The following is a 20730-nucleotide window of genomic DNA, read 5'->3' as shown; positions in this document are numbered from 1 at the left end:
TGCTGCTGCAGCTCCCTGTCTCTCTAACCGAGTTTCTCAAACTTGGGTCATTGCTCTGCTGATGCCTAGAATTCTAGGAGGGGCATTTCAGCCCCCCTCTTAGCAGGAAGAATCACATCCTGTCCCATGCCCAAAGTGGACACTGTTCTTCCTTTGCTGAGAACCCTGGTGCAGGCTCAGCAGGTTTGTCCCCATGCTGCCCCCCCGGAGCAGCTGTGGGCCAGGCGTCACTGCTCAGCGCCTGTACCTTGTCGGTCAGAGAGCAGCATGCAGTTTTGCCCTCTCTTTTGTGGAAGGGGATGAGGTGTTAGAGTTAATTTCCTTACAGGAATCCACTCTTGTTTAAAAGGTTTGTGGGAAGCAAACCCAAGTGGACTTTGGCTCAGGGGATCAGGGATCCTTGGAAGTTGTCTCTTCTCATGGTCTTTTCGGGTGTCCCCCAAATCTACTGTTGTCAGAAGGGAAAAATGAGATATTCTTTCAATGCCTGAGTTTTAACTGAGAGTAGCTCATCATGGGGCCAGGTTACCGTCTCCTGACCTGGGAACAGGAAAAGTAAGGAGTCTGTGTTTGTTACCTTCACAGTCTCCAAGCCTATAAATGACTACGTCTTTTAGGCTCCTTAAAGACAGGGCTTTTTTATCTTTGTTTGTCCTGCCTCTAAGCCTGGGACAGGGGGAAAAAAAAACTTCATAGAATTTATAGCATTTTTAAAAAAACCTAGAAGGTACTGCTTAGACTAAATTTAGTGGGATATCTCTTAATTTTGATCTTGAAGCTTGTTTTTTTATGAAAAAATACCCAAGTTATGGCATCATGAACTTGATTTGTGAGTTAGTAGATCCTTCTAGTAGCAGTTTATAAACCTTTGTCAGGTTGGTTAATTTCTGTTGCCTGCACTGACTTCCCAGGTAGGTGGATGGCTGTTCTGAGATCTGTGCTTGCCCAGATGTCCTCCGCTCATGGAGGCACCAGGACATTTGCAATGGCATAGAAGTCCTTTTCCTCTTCTGTGTTAGGCTTGTGGACACTGCCCAGGTTTAAGATGCCCCCTTCTCTGTTGCCTATCATGTTGTACCCAGTTGAACTGACCACACTCTGCGGGTTCCCCAAGACACCCCCAAATAGACTTCCGTCCTGGGACCTGTGATATGTAACTGTGCTGATTTTTTGACTTCCCTCTAAAAATGGAGTGTGTGGCCTTTGACCTCCTAAGTGGTGCACAGAGTGACATGAGCACTCAGGAAATGTGACCTTTGTCCCTGCTGTTTCTGTAGAAATCGTGGATGGGAATGTGAAAATGACCCTGGGCATGATCTGGACCATCATCCTCCGCTTTGCCATCCAGGACATCTCCGTGGAAGGTAGGTCTTCTGCTCTGCTCCATGCTGTCCCCAGGCTTCCACCTCTCCCAGGCCTTCACCATCACATCTTCCTCCCTGATCCATGAGGCAAGAGGTCCTTCATCACAAGCTGCATCCTGGGCCGTTTATCCATCGGTGGCATCCTTGCTTTCTTCTAGTCTACAGACAAGTAAAAACTGGAGTGCTGGCCCCTATAGTTGCGTTGGCCTCCTCAGTTTGAGAAAGCCCAAGATGGCTGTGGGGAAGTGTATTGGAACCACCCCACCTGGCTCTTGGGTTGTTAAATCCCAAAGAGTAGGGAATAGCAGTCAGGAGAGCCCTGAGAGAGACAGGGCCTCCACTTTGCTCCTATAGCACCCTCTGGCGGCCACCTTGCAGATCTGCAAGGGGCCACCATGGTCTGGGGCCGTGGTCTGTCTAAACTTTTGGTTTTACACTCCTGCAGTTTATGTCTGATAGGTGTATATTTATTTTTCAGTAAATTATATTCCTGTATTTCTATATCCTGGAAAAGGAAATAGCATCCCAATCCGGTATTCTTGCCTGGGTAAATTCCCAAGTACAGGGGAGTCTGGCAGGGTACAGTTCGTGGGGTCGCAAGAGTCAAACATGACTTAGCAACTAAACCCCCACCACCACCATTGCTATATCAAACACATCAAACCAAATTTTTAAAAATGAGATGGAGGTAGTTTTAGAATTCATTTTAATGGCCTAGAAATTAGTTTTTAATGAGAGCAGTGTGGATTAAATTGCTGTTATGGGAATCTTGGTTTGACACTTAGTGATATAGCAATGTGAAGGTCTTAAGTTTGGTTTATAGGTACTTGGTATTTAGGGCTGAAGTGACTAAAAAGATACCCACAGTAGTTGCTTAGGGTTCTTGTTAGTGATAATAGATACAAATCTGGTTTTCAAATAGCTTTCTTGATGAGTTTATTCTTTTGGGTAGACTTCTTGTCAGCTCTGAGTAAATTGTTGTTTTCAGCTTGTAACTGACAAAGAACTTGAACTAAAAGTGGAAGCATTAGCTTTGAAGATTTTTTTAAAATCGTTTTCTTGTGCTTGAATTACTATATTATCTTTGCAGGAAGTGTTTGGCGTCATTTTAAAGTCCATTTTGTGAACTGAAACCCACTTTTCTGAGTACCATGAGCTGCTGTTCACAGATGTGAACGCATGGGAGCAGTGTGGTTTGCGGCCCTCCTGGGCTGGAAGCTCCTGGGGCCCCCTTAGATACCTGCCTTACTTACTGACACCTGTCTGCTTTACACGCAGCGGCAGTGTCGATTCATGCGTTAAGTATAAGGAGACCTTGTTTTTTCTTTTTAGATGAACAGTAAGTGTGACTAGGAGTCCTAATGCTTTCTTCTTACGTGACTGTGTGGTCCATAGGCCACATGGGCCCTCCCTGTCTGAAGAGTCCTGGATTTCAGATTTCACAGACCAGTCAACCCTTCCTCCCCAAAGTGGCTGCCCGACAGAGGTTGCCGACTTAATTTTGTGTTGCCATTTCTGCATAAAAGGGAGTGAGGGGGAGAGAGTCTGAAAGTTTGAAAGGCCATTTTCTCATTATTTTAATGTATCAGGTGGCCAGTTCTGAAATGATCCCTGGCTTCTCTGTGTCTCAAATAACATCTCAAACTTTGTCCAGGAAATAGATTTGATGGCCTAGTAGCAGCAGGGTTGAAATCTAGGAGTCTGTGTGTGGACCCCCATGTGAAAGAGCATGGACCCTGTGGTCACAGGGGGGCCTTCAGGAGCCCACACCCTCCTTCCACCAAGCCAACCTCTGACCTCTCTGCCTGTCATCCCCTTCCCCACAGAGACTTCGGCGAAGGAAGGGCTTCTCTTGTGGTGTCAGAGAAAGACAGCCCCTTACAAGAACGTCAACATCCAGAACTTCCACATAAGGTGCGTGGCTGGGGGCTGAGGGGCTCTTGCAGAACCTGAGCTGCTTCCCCCAAGGCCCCTGGGGCCCCCTGGGCTGGGTCAGTCTCTGCTCTGGATCAGAACACAGAGCCTTGGGGAAGGAGTCGCTTTTCTGGAAAGGGAGCATCACCCTTCGAGGCCTGCTCCGTTCTGGCCTCTGCCTGATACATCTTGGGCTGATGCTCTTGGAGCCCCCTTAGGAGAGTGTCCAGAGAGTTCCAGCCTGGGGCTCTGAAACAGAGCAGACGGGGGCCCCCGACCTCGGTGGGGGGCTTGGGTGGGACGTGACAACTTGCTGAGCCCCGTGGAGCCTTAGCGCGGTGCCTGGGATTGTGGCAGGAAGCAGGTTCCTTCCCTCCTGTGTTCTCCCAACTCCTGCTCAGAGGAATTGTGGGTTCATCTTTGGAAAAAAGGAGACCCCTGCTTGGCACTTTGCCCTTAGTGCTTGGCCCCACTCACCCTCTGGCCACCCCCCACCACCTCTCCCCCGGGCAGCTGGAAGGACGGCCTCGGCTTCTGTGCCTTGATCCACCGACACCGGCCCGAGCTGATCGACTACGGGAAGCTGCGGAAGGTTGGTGTGCTTGCCTGACCCTCCCACCCCTCCCCCGCCGGCTCCCACCCAGCTGGTCCCCCTGGGCTGTGGGGGAAGGGCGGGACTGGGCCCCCTGCTCTGAGAGCCCACAGCCCAGCGTGAGAGCGTGGCAGTCTTCTTAGACCAGCCGAGGAGACCGCCCCTCTGGAAATAAGAGGAAAACACCTTCCCCCAGGGCCGCTTGAGTTTATATGTGCTTACCGAAATGCCCAACCTGCCAGGAAAAGTATCAAAAGCACCACAGTAATTCTGTTAGGATGCTGAGATCATAAGTGGCATTTCCCTGTCCTGAGATCCTAAGTGGCGTTTCCCCGTTCTGATTTTCTGGGTTTCCCAAGGTGCATGCGTTACTTTTGTAACTTTAGATACTGTCGGGAGACTTGCTGCACAGTCTTGGGCAGGTCCCCGCCAGGGATCTGCTTTCCCTCCTGCCCGAAAGTTGGAGGGGATTTTGTTGCCGCTTGATTTCATTTGTGCTTTTGGCGTGAAGCTGCTGGGGGATTTTCTTGAGCGCCTGTGTTGAGGAGCAGACCGGGAGGTGGGAGCTGTGTGTCTAGCCTCGCGGTGGTTCTTAGCATCCGGGCTGGTTAAAGGACACTGGCCTGACCTTGGAGAGGGCCGTCCGGGACACTCTGGACTCACCACCCTCCTTCTCAGCCCATCCTGGCACGAGAGGCCTCATGGAGCAGGCATCCTGGGAAGAGACCACGGTGGTACCCTCCCCACCCTCCCCACCCCAGTAGATGGTCTGGAGCTTGGGTTGGAATGTCCCCTGTCGGTGCTTGGATCTCTTGACAAAAAAGGCTTCTAGGAATAACCGTTCTGGTTTTTGTCTCCTTGACCTCGATACTTGGAGGGTTTGGTGTTCAGCCAATTCCCCCACCTTGCCTCTGCCCCCCGTGGCCACAGCAGGCTTGATGTTGCAGGTAGAGGAGCTGCTCTGTGGCATCAGACCCTCTGTTTGGGGAGTGTATGCGTTGGGGACTGCCGAAACGGATTTGTGAGGGAGGAAAGGAGTCGGGTGGAGTTTCCCACCCCTTCCAGAAACTCTAAGCTGGGCCTGAAGCTTGAGGCTGGGCCCCCTGCCCGCCTGGAGTGGCCTACCACCTGCCAAAGGAGGGGAGCCCGCTGACTGGCCCTGTGGTAGCTGTGTCCCGGTGTATGTGGACGGGGGCCGGCTTACCTCTTGGGGGGTGGGGGATCCCACTCTAATTCAGCCACTTTGCAAACAAAAAAAAGGCAATTCAAGACCCCTCCCACTGCCCCTCACCACCCCAGCTGAAAACTGTGCGGCCAAACCAAACAGGGGCCAAGGTGGGGGAATCCTGGAGATGGAGACTTTTTTAAAGGCGTCATCATCATGGTCCTCCCGGCGGTCAGCTGATGCACTGTGGCAACAGGAGTGCGTGTGCCTGGGTCCCTGCGTGGGGGGCTGGGGAGGCAGCACCCAGTTAATGCACAGCTGTTCCCCAGCCCTGTGCAATGCGGAGCCTGTGCTGACTGTGGCTCTTCAGTCTCACCCCACACACCCCGCCCTGACCCCAGGAGCCTCAGCCACTCGGGGAGGGGGAGTCCAGGGGCCTTTGTCTCATCCCCGGCCAGCTCTCTCCCCACCCTCTGTCCTCTCTGTCTTTTCATTTCTCCCAGCTCATTTCTCTGTGTTTCTCTGCGTCTGTCTCGTCTCTTCAATTCAGTAGCAACAGTAATACTAGAATCCTAGCACAGACCTGTTCCCACTGAACTGTGGACTCTTTCCAGAAAGCACAGAGGTTGCCAGAGGCTCTGGTGCTTGGGAACGGGGGGGGGGGGCCAAGGGCTCTGACCAGGGGGCTCTTCCTTCCCGCACCGGCTCTCGGTGGGCGTGGGGGCCTGGTGGTCCCTGGGAATCCGGCAGGGCAGGGGGGTGTGTACCGGGGCCTGAGGATGGCCTAAGGCCTTGGACGGATATGACCGCTGCCTCTTGGCAGGGGTTTTTACCATTCTGGAAACTGTCAGAAACTTTCCCAGAAGGCCTCCACCTTCTCTATTTTGAGCAGTTTCTTCCTGAAAGTGTCCCAAATGAATGGATGTATCCTTTCGTCCCCTTTGATTCTCACCCTGGCAGATGCAGAAGCTGAGTTGCAGGCTGACAAAGCCAGTTTGCTTTAGGTTTGTCTCAGGAACCCAGAAGAGAGAGGGAGGTCCAGCCAGGAACTCTACCAAGTTGTGGCTTTTTTCCCACATTATATATATATATTTTTTAATTTGGTACAATATACATAATATCAAAAGTACCACTTTTAAAGGGGTGGGAGGGAGGGGATGTTTGTATACATACAGCCGATCCACTTTGCTGTACACAGAAGCTAATACAACATTGGAAAGCAATTATACTCCACATTTTTTTTTAAAGTACCACTTAAAGCATTTTTAAGTGTCCAGTTCAGTGATATGAAGTATATTCACACCACCACCATCCATCTCCAGAACTCTTCATCTTGCAAAATTGAAATTCTGAAGCCATCACACCATCACTCTCCACTCTTGCTTAATGTTTTTAAGGTTCACCTATGTTGTAGCACATATCAGGATCTCTTCTCTTTTTATCACAGAATAGTATCCCATGTCTATTTATCTGTCCATGAACGTTTGTGTTATTTCCACCTTTTGGCTATTGTGTATAATGCAGTTATGAACATGGATATACAATTATTTGAGTTCCTGCTTTCAGTTCTTTGAGATATAGACCCAGAAGTGGAATTGCTATGTCATATAGTTCCATGTTTAACTTTTGAGGAACTTCCATAGTGTTTTTCCATAGCAGCTGTACCATTTTACAATCCCACCAAACAGTGATTTTTCCTCCTCCTCACCAGTCCCCGATAAGTTTTCTTGAGAAGGTAGCAGAAGCCAGAATGTAGTCAGAAGACTGTGACTATTTGAAGGAGTCCCCAGATTTCGTGGAATGTGAGCACCAAAGGGGCTTGAGAGCTCCTAGTCCCAACTTTTGAGTAACAGATCGGGAGACTGAGGTTAGGTTATTTGCCACTCCAGCTGGCTGATGGCAGAGCTGAAACCAGAAGTCAAGACTGATGGCTCCCAGGCCAGTGCTCCTGTCTCAGCTTGCATTTCTTAGCAATTCTTTCTTGGGCTGCAGACTAGTATCCTTCACTCTATTTCTTTGACAAAGAAACTGCAACTTGAAGAGAAAGATGGCATTTTAAGCCCCCTAGCTAGCAAATCCTGGCCATAAGGCCAGACTTCTGTACTCAAAGCTGGCCCCAGAGGACTGAACCAGGGGGGGCCGCAGCAGTACCCCCTTGCCCCCCAGTCTTGATGATCATGCAGGGGTGGGGTATCCAGAGACTTCTCGTGCTTCTCACCCGCCTCTTCTCCCCTAGGACGACCCGCTGACAAACCTGAACACAGCTTTCGATGTGGCAGAGAAGTACCTGGACATTCCCAAGATGTTGGATGCGGAAGGTGAGAGGTCCTTTCCTCTGAGCCTTCAGCTTTTCTCCCAGCTGCATCTAGCAGCTCAGGAGCTGGGCCTTGGCACTCTGAGGCCAGACGGGAGAAGGCCTGGTTCCTGGGATCTCTTTTGGGGAGCCTGGGAATCACTAGCCTCTCAGGGATTCCACAGACAGACATATACCTTGAGATCTGGAGGCAGAGGTGGTGGCTGGTGCTGAAAAGGGCGTCCCGAGGGTGATGCTCATCTTGGTCTTGGAGTTGGGGTGGTGGGTGTCAGGGTGGAGCACAGTGGTCCTTTGTTGTTTAGGGGAGAGAAAAAGTTTATTTACATGTGCTTCATGTACACACATGGAAGCTTGCAGTGATGGGTAATTCAAAGAGATGATTTGTGTTTGAGGTCTATATGCGTATCTAACTTCATGGTGGAAAGGGAGGGAGAGAAAGAACACTTAAGGGAATGCTAATGACTTTTTGGAAAGATGAGTAGACCCTTAGGAGAAGAGATGGAAGATACAGTTTCTGACCATGTCTGTCAAGTTGTGGGGCCATTTTCAAATGTGCAAAAACAGGGAGAATAATGTAAGGAACTTCCATATACCCACCATCCAGATAGAACAATTATTGAGATTTTGCCACATTTTTTTTTTCTTTTTGTCTTTTTTGTTGAAGTATTTTAAAACAAATCCCAGATGTCATAGCATGGCACTACTACATACTTCAGAATACATACCTTAACAATAGAAATATTTTCATTCTGTTTTTCAATCATAAAGTAATTTTCACACCAAGCAAATTGATGGTAATTCTTGGATACATCTGCCACTTGGTTCAAAATCAAATCTCCCCATTATTTCTCTTTAGCTGGTTTGTTTTGATCTGAGTGTGCGTGTGGCATTTCATTGTTCTAGTTCTTGTATCTTTTCTAATCTGTAGCATTTCCCTCTTCCCTCCAATGCCTTTGGTTCCTGGCATTGAACTTGTAAACTGATGACCAGCTGTCCCGAGCAGCCATTACTCTGGTTTGTCTTGTTCCCTTTCTCAGGTACCATTTCACTCCTTCCTCTACCTCTTGTGTTCCTGTAAGTGGAAGTTGATGCCAGATGCTGGTTAGATCTAGGCTCAGCATCTTGGCAAGAAGACTTACGGTTCTGAGAGCTGCTTTTCCCATCACATCAGGGAGTGTATCATGTGTTCACCAGCTGGCTTTAACTCCAGCTTTTTCTTGACAGACATCGTCGGAACCGCCCGCCCGGATGAGAAAGCCATCATGACTTACGTGTCCAGCTTCTACCACGCCTTCTCTGGAGCCCAGAAGGTACCTGGGGCCCCTTGCTCCTTCTTTGCCCAGCGCACCTCATGCCTGACCCCAATCCATGCCCTCCCGCCCCTCCTCTCCCCGCCTCTCCTCGGCGACAGGGTCTGGATGGTCTGTCCCTTCAGTAGTGTCAGTCCCCGGTGCCAACGCGGCATGTCATTCTTGCTCAGTTCCTCTCCCACCCACCCCGCCACCCCACCCCAGCCTCTCTGCTTTCTCTCATCTTCCTCTATCTGCTGTCTCAGAGAACACTGGGAAAGAGCTCACCTTCTGGGACCCAGAAGGCAGACTTCAGCAGGAAGGGGGCGGCATGGGTGAAATTAACCAGGAGGCGCCTGGAAGGCACCGTGGGCAGTAGCCCTCCTTGCCCACCTCTGCTGAAGCTATGGCTTTAGCAGAGCAGCAGGGTGGTCCTTAGGGAGCAGATCTGATAGAGGCACCTCCTGTCTTCACTGACTCGTCCTGCAGCGGTGACACGAAGCCTCTACCTTTCTCCCGCTCACGGCCGTGGTTTAGCCAATCTGTCCACAGCCCCCTTGGGCCTTGCTGCTGCTGCTGCTGCTGCTGCTAAGTCGCTTCAGTCGTGTCCGACTCTGTGCGACCCCATAGACGGCATCCCACCAGGCTCCCCTGTCCCTGGGATTTTCCAGGCAAGAATACTGGAGTGGGTTGCCATTTCCTTCTCCAATGCATGAAAGTGAAAAGTGAAAGTGAAGTCGCTCAGTTGTGTCTGACTCTTAGCGACCCCGTGGACTGCAGCCTACCAGGCTCCTCCGTCCATGGGATTTTCCAGGCAAGAGTACTGGAGTGGGGTGCCATTGCCTTCTCTGCCCTTGGGCCTTAACATCTTCTATATCTTGCCCGGGCCCCCCATGCGGGGTCAGTACACAACTTCTTGGTGGGGAGGGAGGGAAAGGGTGGGCAGCTATGGACCCTGCCAGTGTCCTGACCCAGTTTTGCTCAGGGAGGTCTGAGGTTCAAGTCCAGTGGTGCAGGTTCCGCACTCAAACCGTTGACACTGAAGATCTAACTATTTCTGTTAGCAGGCAGCTGATGCCCCTCCCCTAGACCTCCCTCACAGGCAGGACCCCAGAAGCACAGCATGCAGGTTGCTATGGCCACAAGCAGCAGGCTTGGCCTTATCAGCTCTGGGCCTTGGACCTGCCTCACACTCGGGCAAATTTCCTGTCCTCTGCATGGAGTTTGAGTGACCTGTTTTGAAATGCATGATGGGGTGATCCCCCCCCACCCCAAGCCTTCCCCAGCCCCCCTCCCCTCTTTGCTCTTTTAGCCTGGGCTCTCTCAAACCCCGCCCCCTTTCTCCCGCCAGCATCTCATTTTCTCTTCCTGTCCATTCCCTCAGTGTCTGTCTGTCCTGTGCGCGCTCTGTCCGTCTGTCCTGTGTGCCCTCTGCCCACCACGGCTGTTTGGGTTGATTCTGTGCTGTGCCGCCGCCTCCTTTCTCCTCTCAACCTCTTCTCCTTCTCTGTGCAGATGTGTAGGCACGCTAAGGCCGGATGGGAAGGCCATGTGACCTAATGTTTCATGTCACTGCCTCGCCTTCTCGGTGCGCAGAAGGTGAGCTCTCCCTCGGCCTCGCCCACTCTCCCAGCGCCCTTCTGCCCGCCTCTTCCATCCTCTCCGGATACCCCTTGGAACTGCGGCCCTGGAATGAAAGGAGGGATTAGAAAAGATCCCCCCCACATACAACCCCGACCTCCTGCAGGAAGGCAGGATGCTCTCTGAACTTTGGCCAGGGCACTTAAAGATGCTGGGGAACGCCCGCCTCTGGATGGCCTCGGGCATCTCTGTCCCCACACACTGGGCATGATGGGTGCCACAAACAGAAAAGAAGTCTGTGGTCTCAGCTGGACTGAGTTGAAAGCCCTTATCCCAAGCAGTGCAGTTTGGGGCTCTGCTTGTTCTCATAAATACAGAGGACCCTGTCACTTCTCTCTCTCCCTCCATCTACTTGAGCAAGACCACCCTCTCAAATTACCCAGCAGTCAGGGCAGGGAGAATTCTTTTACCTTCCTCCTGGTGTCCAGGCCCCGGGCTTAGAGTCCTGCCTAATCCTTCCCACCCATGTCTGCCAGGGACAGTGGTGCAGGTTGCACGCTATACAAGGGTGCCATGTGTACATCATAGACCATGAAGATTTGAATATTTTTTACTAAAATAATCCTGGAAATGGCACTACAAATGTTTTCTAACAGAATGAGTATGACAGTTTTCTAATAGAAGTGCCTTGGGGGAAAAGGTGCCTTAAAAAAAAAAAATGCATAAAAGCATGAGGTGAGCTAGCAGCAACCCCATCCTCTGCCTGGATGGGCACCCATGACCTTCTTCGCTTTCCTTCCGGGTCTCATGGGCGCTGCCTGGCAGGAAACAGCCCTGCTTGGAGGCTCCCTATTCTGGGTGTCTCTGCCCCGCCCAGGAGGCCCAGACCCTTCCAGCCTCTTCTCTGGTCTGCATCTTGCTTCTTCTTTCTCTTTGTCCCATCTCTGCTGCTGTTCTTGTCAACTTCTTCTGGCCCCTCTTGCACCCCACCTTTTAGGCAGGATGTGAGCACCATCTATCTACTTGCCTCGGGGGACCTCCAGCCCCAAGAACCGCATGAAGTCCTGCCCGCACCCAGAGCTAGGCTGAGCTCCCTGCCATGGTCTTTCCAACTCTCCTTCCGCCAACTCCTCCTCCTCTCCTGTGCTTGCAGGATTCTGTCCTGGGCTTCATGCCTGCTAACACTGGCCTTCCCTGTCTCTGGAGCCTTCCCTGTGTCCTGGCTGATGATGCTTGGGAGGGAGCATGTGCCTGTGTGGGTGTGCGCGCGTGTGCATGTGTGTGTGTGTGCACACGTGTGTAGCAGCCTGCTATTCTCCCTCCCAAATCTCATACCACCTCCTCCCATGCCCTCTTCCCTCTCACTCATCCCTGTTGCAATCATTTCATGCTACTCTGGTCCATATCTGAGGACAGGGTCATCAGCTTGGGGGGTATGGGGCTGGGGGTGTGGGTGGTGTTCCTTTCGTGTCCTGGCTTGGGGGCCTCACCCAGAGCTGCCCCTCCCAACCCACTTCGAAGGATTCAGGCAACTGCTTAGAGCTGAGCAGGCCGGCGGGCGAGGACTCTTCCCCCTCCCCTGTGGAAGAAGGAGGAGTCTCTCCTACCCTCTTCTTGTCTTGACTGTCTTGTGTCTGAAGCCAGTGTGGGAGTCTCCTGAAACCCATGTATGGCGCCCTGCGTCCTCTCCACTGTCTTTCTCTTGTCAAGCCTTGGGCAGCGGAACTAGAAAGGCAGCTGAGTCTGATGCATGTGTGCATCAGACATGTGTGCACGCGTGTGTACATGTGTTTGTGTGCCTGTGTGGATACGAGTGTGTGTGTGTGTGTGTGTGTGTGTGTGTGTGTGTGTGTGATTGCCGTTCCTAGTCAGATGAGGACCAGCTTCTGTCTGATGCATTGGTTTTGGTTCTAATTCTTCCTCAGCCTCTCCTCTCTCTTCCTCTTCTCTGTAGGGATTTAGAAGGTGTTGTGAACAACCAGATTTTGTTTTGTTTGTTGCTTCAGTGTTCATGGCCTGTGAACTGTTTCTGAGAAACAGCCCTTTAGGGTGTGAACTGGATCTGCTGTGGGGTTCTGGGTGCTCCTAGAAGTAGATGATACTGTTTGCATCCTTCCATTTGTCATCTGTCTGTTGTGAATCTTCTAAGGGAAAGAAATCCTGTACCTGCCCTCAGGGGATTCATAGTCCATCTGGGAAAACTTCTAGTAAAAGAAGCTCATGATGCTGCGGTCTAATCTCTGCTCTGCTTCAGACCTGAGCAGGGGAGGGGGTGCGGCAGGGCTCTGGGACACGGAGCCTTGCTTGTTTGCTTGCTTTCTTCTTCTTTTATTTTATTTTTTCAGTTTTGGCTGTGCTGGGTCTTCATTGCTGCTTAGGCTTTTTTTCTAGTTGCAGCAAGCGGGGCCTACACTCTAGTTGCAGTGGGGGCTACAGTCTAGTTGCAGTGAGGGTTTCTTATTGTGGTGGCTTCTCTTGTTGCAGAGCACGGGCTCTAGGTGTGAGGGCTTCAGTAGGTGCAGCTCAAGGATCAGTAGTTGTGGCTCCCAGGCTCAGAGTTAGAACATGGGCTGAGAAGTTGTGGCACATGGACTTAGTTGCCCCGCGGCATGTGAGATCTGACCAGACCAGGATGGAACCCGTGTCTTCTGCACTGGCAGGTGGAGTCTTTCCGCTGAGCCACTAGGCGATTTCCACAGAGGCTTTCCTGAGTAGGAGACACTTGAGCCTGAGACTCTTAAGGGTTGAGTGGTGGGGGCGGGGGGTCCTGCAAATGAAAGGTTTGGGGAGGTTGAGGAAGGTGGCCATGGTTTGTGGAAAGCTTTGTGATATGACCATGCAGCCTCAAAGGGAGAGCAAGTTAGCACTGGTCTGGGTCTCATCCTGCAACCTGGAGCTGTAGGGGTGAAGCCAGAATTGGCGACTGGGGACCATGGGGTCCACTCCCTTTTGTCTGGGGGCCTTGCTGGCGGGAACACCAGGGCAGGGAGCTCACTTGGGACGTGAAAGAAGGCTGAGCCGAAGGAAGCTGTGGGAGGGAGGAAATGGGCAATTCTAGCTAGATTTGGGAATTTTTTGACTAAAAGTCTCGCAGATGAGATCCTCGTGGCACTCGCATGACTCTGTGGGCGGTGGGTGGCAGAGTCATGGGGTGTCATTTGGCCACATTTGGCAGTTTGATGTCACCAGCATTGAGGCTGCTTCCTCTCAGTTTGACCTGGGATAGCAAGGGTTTCATTTGGGGATAGCTAAGTGCACTGGGATAATAATCCATAACTTAAAAACCCAGGTCTCCAACATTGCAGGCAGAATTCTTTACCGTCTGAGCCACCAGGGAAGCCCCAAGAATACTGGAGTGGGTGGCCAGTCCCTTCTCCAGGGGATCTTCCTGACCCAGGGATTGAACCCAGGCCTCCCTCATTGCAGGCAGATTCTTTACCTGAGTCGCCAGGGAAGCCCTAACTTGGAAACAACTAATGTAAAACTAAGCACATTGTTTTGTATTACACTGTTTGGTAATACAAATAGTGGGTCATGAAAAAACATAAAAGTAGAGTCCATGGAAGGGTCAGGAATTTTTTCCTTTGGTACTTGGAAGTCACCCTTTTGCCTGTTTCCATAAAATATTTTCTCAGCCCATTGATGATCTTTGTAAAAAGTCCCAAGAAGGCCCACCCGGAAACTCCCCAGACTTTATCCAAGAGGAGCCCCCTTTGACCCTGGATCAGTCAGTTGGCTCTGAGGGGCGGGTGAGGCTCTTGAGGCCCAGAAGGCATGTCTTCCAGAATCCTATGAGCATGCAGGCCTCATTCAGTCCATCAAGTTAACAAATTGACCCGCAAATCAAAGTTTATTGCTTCCAAGCTCAGGAGCTCAAAATGAATCAGAGGATAACAAGGTGAAGGTGGGGTTGATCCATTATCCGTCTCAGTGATGTTGACTCTTGCCTGAGATTCTTACCCACTCGGTCAGCACTTTGCGTCGGGGACTTTGCAGCTGCCGCACATTCTTACATACATGTCAGCACACAGGAGAACACTGACCTCTCCTGAGGTCCCCCTCCCCAGCCTTTGGGAAACAGCTCTGGGCAGATTCGTGACTTTGGGCAGATTCGTGTGGTACGTCAACCAGCGCCCAGGACCCTACTTGTTCTGTGGCCTCACATCTTCTGAGACAGGTCCAGGGAGGCATTTCCCTCCTTGTCACCTCTTGGGATTCCCCATGGTTGCCTGTTGGTTCCTAAGAGGGAAGAATGATCAGTCGGGGGTTCCTGATTGTCCTGTTGAGAAGTGGCTTTAGCATCCCCAGGACAGAGTTAGGTTGCAGGGCTGGGGGTGAGAGTCTAAGGATGTGATGGCTTGTCTCCGTTTCTTGAGACCTGGGACTCCCAGCTCCTTGCTCCCCGGCCAAGCCGAAGCTCCCCTGCTGGAGGCTTACCCTCCCTGACACCCCACCGTGGAGGGTCAGTGTCTTCACTTTGAGCTTGAAAGGTCCTTTATGGTGATCTCATTCTGCCCTCGCACACATACCTCCCAGCACAGTTACCAACACATCACGTGATCTGGTGGGTGTGTGTCCTATTTGAAGAATTCCACAAGGAAAAAAAAAAAACATTTATATCTTCTCAATCGTTCCTTCCCAAATGAAAGCACCCTCATTCTCAGGAACTTCTTCTTGATGCCTAAACTCAGTTTATCTTGCTGCAGTTTGAAACCCACTGTTCATCAACTAGGTTCAAGGTCCCATCCTTCTCCCTCTTCAACCTTTGCCTTCTGCAGGGTCACCCTTCTCCCAGGCTCTAGAATGTGTATCTGTCTATTCATCATGATTGCCTGCTGCCATCCTCAGGCCATCTTCCTTCCTACCGCAGGACCCCAAATGGTTTCGAGTTCCCCTCCGCTTGGAGCTGGGTTAGGATTGTGAACGGGAATTGTATTTAAAGATCACCTGAGCAAAGTGGGTTTAGGAGCGCCTGGCCCTGCTGGTGTCAGGTGCAGAGTGCCCTCTAAGCCAGAGAAACCGTGTCCCCTGGGTTTCTGGGCCTTTGTATCTGATTGTCATTTAGTCTTCTTTTATTCTTCTTGCCACCTGACTCCCCTCGGGTGTCTGCTGGCCCAGCACTCAGTATGCAGTGTGTGTTTACCTTTCCCAGAGGTGCCCAGGCTGGCTTTCTGTCTATGCTGGGTTGATCCTTAATTCCTGCGTCTTCTCTAAAGTTCTTTGGGCCAGGAGCCTTGAGGGATTCTGCAAAGATCCTGAGGGGCCCCACTCAGTCTCAGCACCTTATTCTAGGACTCTCAGATTTAAATTCCTGCATCTCCAAAATCCTGGCAGAGCCAGTCTGAGAGCCTGAGCCTTCAGAATCCCAGAGTCTCTACTTGGAATTCCAAGGATGGGCATAGATTTTTTTCACCTTCCACCTGAGCGCAGCATCTCAATTATATCAATCATTGACTTACTTTCTTCCCAACATATATATTGGATCTCAAACTTTCAGTCTCTTCTCCAGGGGCCCCCAGTTTAGCCACTTAGGTCTCTGTCTGTGCTTACTTGCTCTGTGGGACTCAGCCTGGGCTGGTAAAGAGGATGGTGAAGAGCCTGTGAATTCAAAGTCTTGGGAGCTGCCTTCCAGCCATGTGATGCTGCAGGGGTGGGAGGAGACCTTATTGGCGCAGGCGTGTGCCAGGCGCTCCCGCTGTTGCGAGGCTGACCACCACCCTCTCTGTCTTGCCAGGCTGAGACAGCAGCTAATCGCATCTGCAAGGTGCTGGCCGTCAACCAGGAGAACGAGCAGCTCATGGAGGACTACGAGAAGCTGGCCAGCGATGTGGGTACCCCTGGGTTCTCCTGGTCTGGCCCCGGCAAGGCCTTGCCACCCTGTCCAGAGAGACCAGGCAGCCCCCAGAACCCATCCATTCCTCCAAATCCATCCCTGGGCACAGTCCCAGACTGGGCATTGCCCCTCATCCCAGCAGCTGACCGAGGGCGGCTTGGGCTCCCCCAAAAATCGGGGGTGGGGGGTAGGTTAGGGGCCAGTCGGGACTTTGGAGAGCTGAGTTCCAGGCTTTTTCTATCACCTCTCTACTCTTGTTTTTTTTTCACTTGACAAATGAAAGCTATGCCAAGAGACCTCAGAGGCCTTTTGGGCCCAGCGTACTGTTACTCTGGGAGTTTCGTTTGAACTTAAAAGGAGTGTGCAGTTCTGAGAGGATGTGAACCAGGGATAAATCAGGCTGGCTCAGGCTAGGTTAGCGGCTGGGCCCACCCAGGGAACAGGAGGGGACAGGATGGATTTGCTGTTCTGCCACTGGCTGCATTTGGGTTAGAGCACCAGTTGCTCCTTCCTTAATTCAGCCCCTGAACAGCTTAGCCCGGCCTCTTGGTGGACTTGCCGTCCCCCAGCATAGTAAGAGCCCAGGTTCTGGGACCCCAGTGCCTGGATTTAATCCCTGCCCTAAACTGGTCACCTTGGCAAGTCACAGAAGCTTACAGTGCTTTGGTTATGTCCTCCGCCACCGGCGGGGAGGGTCACAGCACTTAATCCCATGATGACTTAGCTTGTCATCATTATTCAGATGAGTTAGTCTGGGCCACGTGATCCAGTTGCAGGGGATCACAAGTTTCCTCTTTATCATTTCCACTCCTCCACCCCCATCATCCCATTGAGGAAACAAAATTCAGGCTGTCCTCTGCAGCCTTTTTCCCTTTTGAGTCAGGGACCCACATTCTAGAATCCTAGAAGGTCAGATGGCAGGGGCTCTGGCCAGCAACCGTTCACCCCTCCATGGTAAGATAGGGAAATTGAGGCCCAGCCAGGTAGTGGAGGGAGAACTGGAGCTTGGGTCTCCTGCTGGGTTGAGCCTTCTTGCCCCCAGGTTTCACCTTGCGGAGCAGGGAGGTTGAGTGATGCTGGCTGAGTTGACTTCTCCTAGTGGCCAGGCGTCATGAAGCCTTTGATTCTCAGAAGGAGCCTGGCCCTGAGGCCTGGGAGCAGCCTGGGGTGGTGGTGGTTGGGAAAGAGCATCTCAGGAGAGATGCTCCCCGCCTCCCCGGGCCCCCTCCCAGCGTCCTCCCCCGCTCCCCCCGCAGCTGCTGGAGTGGATCCGCCGCACCATCCCATGGCTGGAGAACCGGGCCCCCGAGAACACCATGCACGCCATGCAGCAGAAGCTGGAGGACTTCCGTGACTACCGCCGCCTGCACAAGCCGCCCAAGGTGCAGGAGAAGTGCCAGCTGGAGATCAACTTCAACACGCTGCAGACCAAGCTGCGCCTCAGCAACCGGCCCGCCTTCATGCCCTCCGAGGGCAGGATGGTCTCGGTGAGCAACCGGACTGCCCAGAGCCCGAGCCTAGCGAGGCGCTGTGGGCGGGGCAGGGGGCGGGGCAGGGGGCGGGGCGTGTGCTCTCCATCTGCCCACACTTGGCCAGATGGGGCTCCCCCCCGCCCCAGAGAGAGAGCCCCTTCTCTCCTCACCACCCCGGGTCATAATTGTCCTTTCCAGACCCCTGCACATCCACTTGGATCTGCCCCAGCACTTTTCTCCCTACCCATCAAAGAGTCATCTCGGCCAACAAAATCCCACTTGACATGTTGACCCAAACAGGGCATAATTCAGGAGCTAGAAGGATAATTTTCACTTCCATGGAATCTTGTTTCAGCACTTAAAAACTTTTTTTTTTTTTTAATCTTAAATAATAGATTTTTTTTTTGGTAGGACATTTTCAAATATGTAAATAAGTAAAATATAAAAAATAGAAATTCTTCATAATCTTCCTACCCAGGATCAACTTAAAAGATTTTGGAGAGAAGAGACTCTTTTAGTCGCTGTAAATGTGATTTTAAAGGGAATCCGAAAGCATCTTTTATTTAATAAGCTGCTTAGAAAAAAGAACTTTCAGGGATTTTTCTGGTGGTTAAGATTACGTGCTTCCACTGCAGGGGGCACAGGTTCAGTTTCTGGTGGGAGAACTAAAATCCCCCATGCTACATGGTGTGACCAAAAAAAAACAAGAACTAATTATATCGTGACCAGCTTTCCATGTCATAACTTTTTTTCATTTTTGTCATTTTTTGTTATTCCTCCCTGTTTACTCTTTTCCCAGGACTTGAGATATGAGCCAGAGAAACATGCAAACAAAAATTTTAAAATAAAAAAAAAGATAAATAAAAATTGATCAGGATAGAGCTTTTGCACTTTGCAGAGGAGAGTTGACAAGGAGTCATGGGCACATAAGGCAGGCGTGGAAGGGGCTGGGAGAAACTTGTAAACTACACTGGAAGAAGGGCGGACCCTGGGGGAGTAGAGAAAGGCCTGATGTGCGTGTGGTTTGGAAAACTGGTCCTTTTACAGATTCCAGGCCGAGTCAGCAGATTTTATATGGCTGGAGCTGCTGCTCAACGGGGGGTGCTCTGTGCTTTAACGTGTCCTCCTGTGGCAGAGACAATGTGGTCCCTGGCACATGGCGAGGACCTGGGTGGCATGCGAGCCGGACAGCCTATCACTGCCTGGGGGGTGTCCTTGTGCTAACTGTAGGGGGCAGCTCCCTGTCTGAACGCATGTGGGTTTGTGCTCATTACCTGTCACCATCTCTGGGTGACTCTGGGATGGCTCAGCCAGGCCAGGGTCCTTGGAGGCTCCAGGCTATTGTCCAGAGCCCAAGAGTAAACCCAGACACGTGAGGAGGCTGGGAGGCTTCCACCCCTGCCTGCCTCGTTGGGTCTGTGGCCCTGTCTCCCTGGCTGGCCCTGTGACCTCTGTGGTTCCTCAGAGTCCTGTCAGAAGCCAGCCTTGGAGCCCAGAGGGCCTTGGGCTCTCTGCCCACTGGGATGCCCTGCTAACGCCTCCTAGCAGTATGGCCCCACTTCCCTGCCCAGGAGGCCTGGTTCCCCAGGAACCCTAGGTCATACCGTGGGGGGCTGGGTGGGGAGGAGGCTCCTCCTGGAAGGCATGGAGGAGCCCTGGGGTCTAGGGGGCCAGGCGGGCTGACCCTGTGCCTGATACATCCCTGCAGGACATCAACAACGCCTGGGGCTGCCTGGAGCAGGCGGAGAAGGGCTATGAGGAGTGGCTGCTGAACGAGATCCGGAGGCTGGAGCGGCTCGACCACCTGGCAGAAAAGTTCCGGCAGAAGGCCTCCATCCACGAGGCCTGGACGGACGGTAAGACCAGCTTAGCCCCTGCCCCCCACCCCAAGCCTGGGTCTAGCTTTCATGCTCCCCAACCCAAACCACCAGCCACAACTCCTTTTCTCTTAGGTTTTATCTGTTTTGTCTCTTACTTGTTCCTTAACATTAGGCTAGTTCATGACCCACCCTACCCCCTTTTTTTATTGGCCCCTCCCCATGGCACGTGGGATCTTGGTTCCCTGACCAAGGATCGAACCTGCCACCTCTGCACTGGATGTGCAGAGTCTTAACCACTGGATTGTCAAAGAAGTCCCTCATTAGTCTTTTGGTTGCTTCAGTTTTCTCCTCTGCTAAGTGGGGGCAATAATAGTACCGACTTAATATGTTTATGAGAATTAAATGGCCTAATACATCAGAAGCAATGAGAAGAGTTCCTGGCATTAGTACAGTGCTATATATGTGTTAATTATTCTTGTGACTGTAGTGATTTCTCTCCCCTGAGTCAGGTTGGGGTTCACGTGCTGATTCTACAGCCTAGAAGCAATGTATCTTGGACCACTGGTCTTGTGTCCTTGTCTGTTATATGCAGGTGATGATATGCCCTCCTGTGTTAGTTTTTTAGGGCTTCAAATTACCATAAACTGGGTGGTTTTACATGATATAAGTGCATTCTGTCACAGTTCAGGAGACTAGAAGTCCTGAATTAAAGTGCCGTCAGCACTGGCTCCTTCTAGAGCCTCTGAGGGAAGGCATCCCCTGCTTCTTCGTAGTGTCAGGTAGTTTTACTGGCACTTCTTGGTATTCCTTGGCTTGTAGCAGCATCACTCTAATCTGTGCCTCCATCATCACCAGCTGCTTCTCTCTGGGTCTCAGTGACCAAATCTGCCTCTGTTATTTTTTTTTTTTACTAAAGACACCAGTCATTGGATTTAGGGCCCACTCTAATCCAGTAGGGTTTCCCAGGTGGGAGAGTGGTAAAGAATCTGCCTGCCAATGCAGGAGATGCAAGAGATACAGGTTCAATCCCTGAGTCTGGACTATCCCCTGGAGCAGGAAATGACAACCTGCTCCAGGATTCTTGCCTGGGAAATCCCATGGACAGAGAAGCCTGGGGGACTAGAGTCCGTGGGGTTGCAAAGAGTCAGACACATCTTAGTGACTAAACAACAACTAATCCAGTATGACCTCATCTTAGCTAATTATATTGGCAAAGACCCTATTTCCAAATAAGGTCAGACTCTGAGGTTCTGGGTTGCCATGAGTTTTAGAGGGACACTATTAACTCAGCATACCTCCTCATGCACTTGTTGTGCATTTTATGTGTAGCCAAGTGCCTGGCACATGGAACACACGCGGTAAATGGGAGCCCTTGATATCTTCCCT

General features: G+C 51.5%; 1 protein-coding gene across 3 annotated transcripts in view; it reads left to right on the top strand.

Moving 5' to 3' along the window:
- ACTN1 (actinin alpha 1) overlaps positions 1-20730 on the top strand; it is a 97311-nt gene that overhangs the window by 64531 nt on the left and 12050 nt on the right. For all 3 annotated transcript variants that reach the window (XM_065941712.1, XM_065941714.1, XM_065941713.1), the window contains exons 4-11: positions 1278-1364; positions 3191-3278; positions 3792-3870; positions 7272-7353; positions 8574-8659; positions 15954-16046; positions 17309-17539; positions 19233-19380. In XM_065941712.1, the coding sequence (XP_065797784.1) occupies positions 1278-1364; positions 3191-3278; positions 3792-3870; positions 7272-7353; positions 8574-8659; positions 15954-16046; positions 17309-17539; positions 19233-19380 (894 nt within the window). The remainder of the gene's footprint in view (positions 1-1277; positions 1365-3190; positions 3279-3791; positions 3871-7271; positions 7354-8573; positions 8660-15953; positions 16047-17308; positions 17540-19232; positions 19381-20730) is intronic.

This window comes from Muntiacus reevesi, chromosome 7 (assembly GCF_963930625.1).
Source record: "Muntiacus reevesi chromosome 7, mMunRee1.1, whole genome shotgun sequence".
Lineage (NCBI taxonomy): Eukaryota > Metazoa > Chordata > Mammalia > Artiodactyla > Cervidae > Muntiacus > Muntiacus reevesi.
This window is presented reverse-complemented; position numbering and strand designations above follow the sequence as displayed.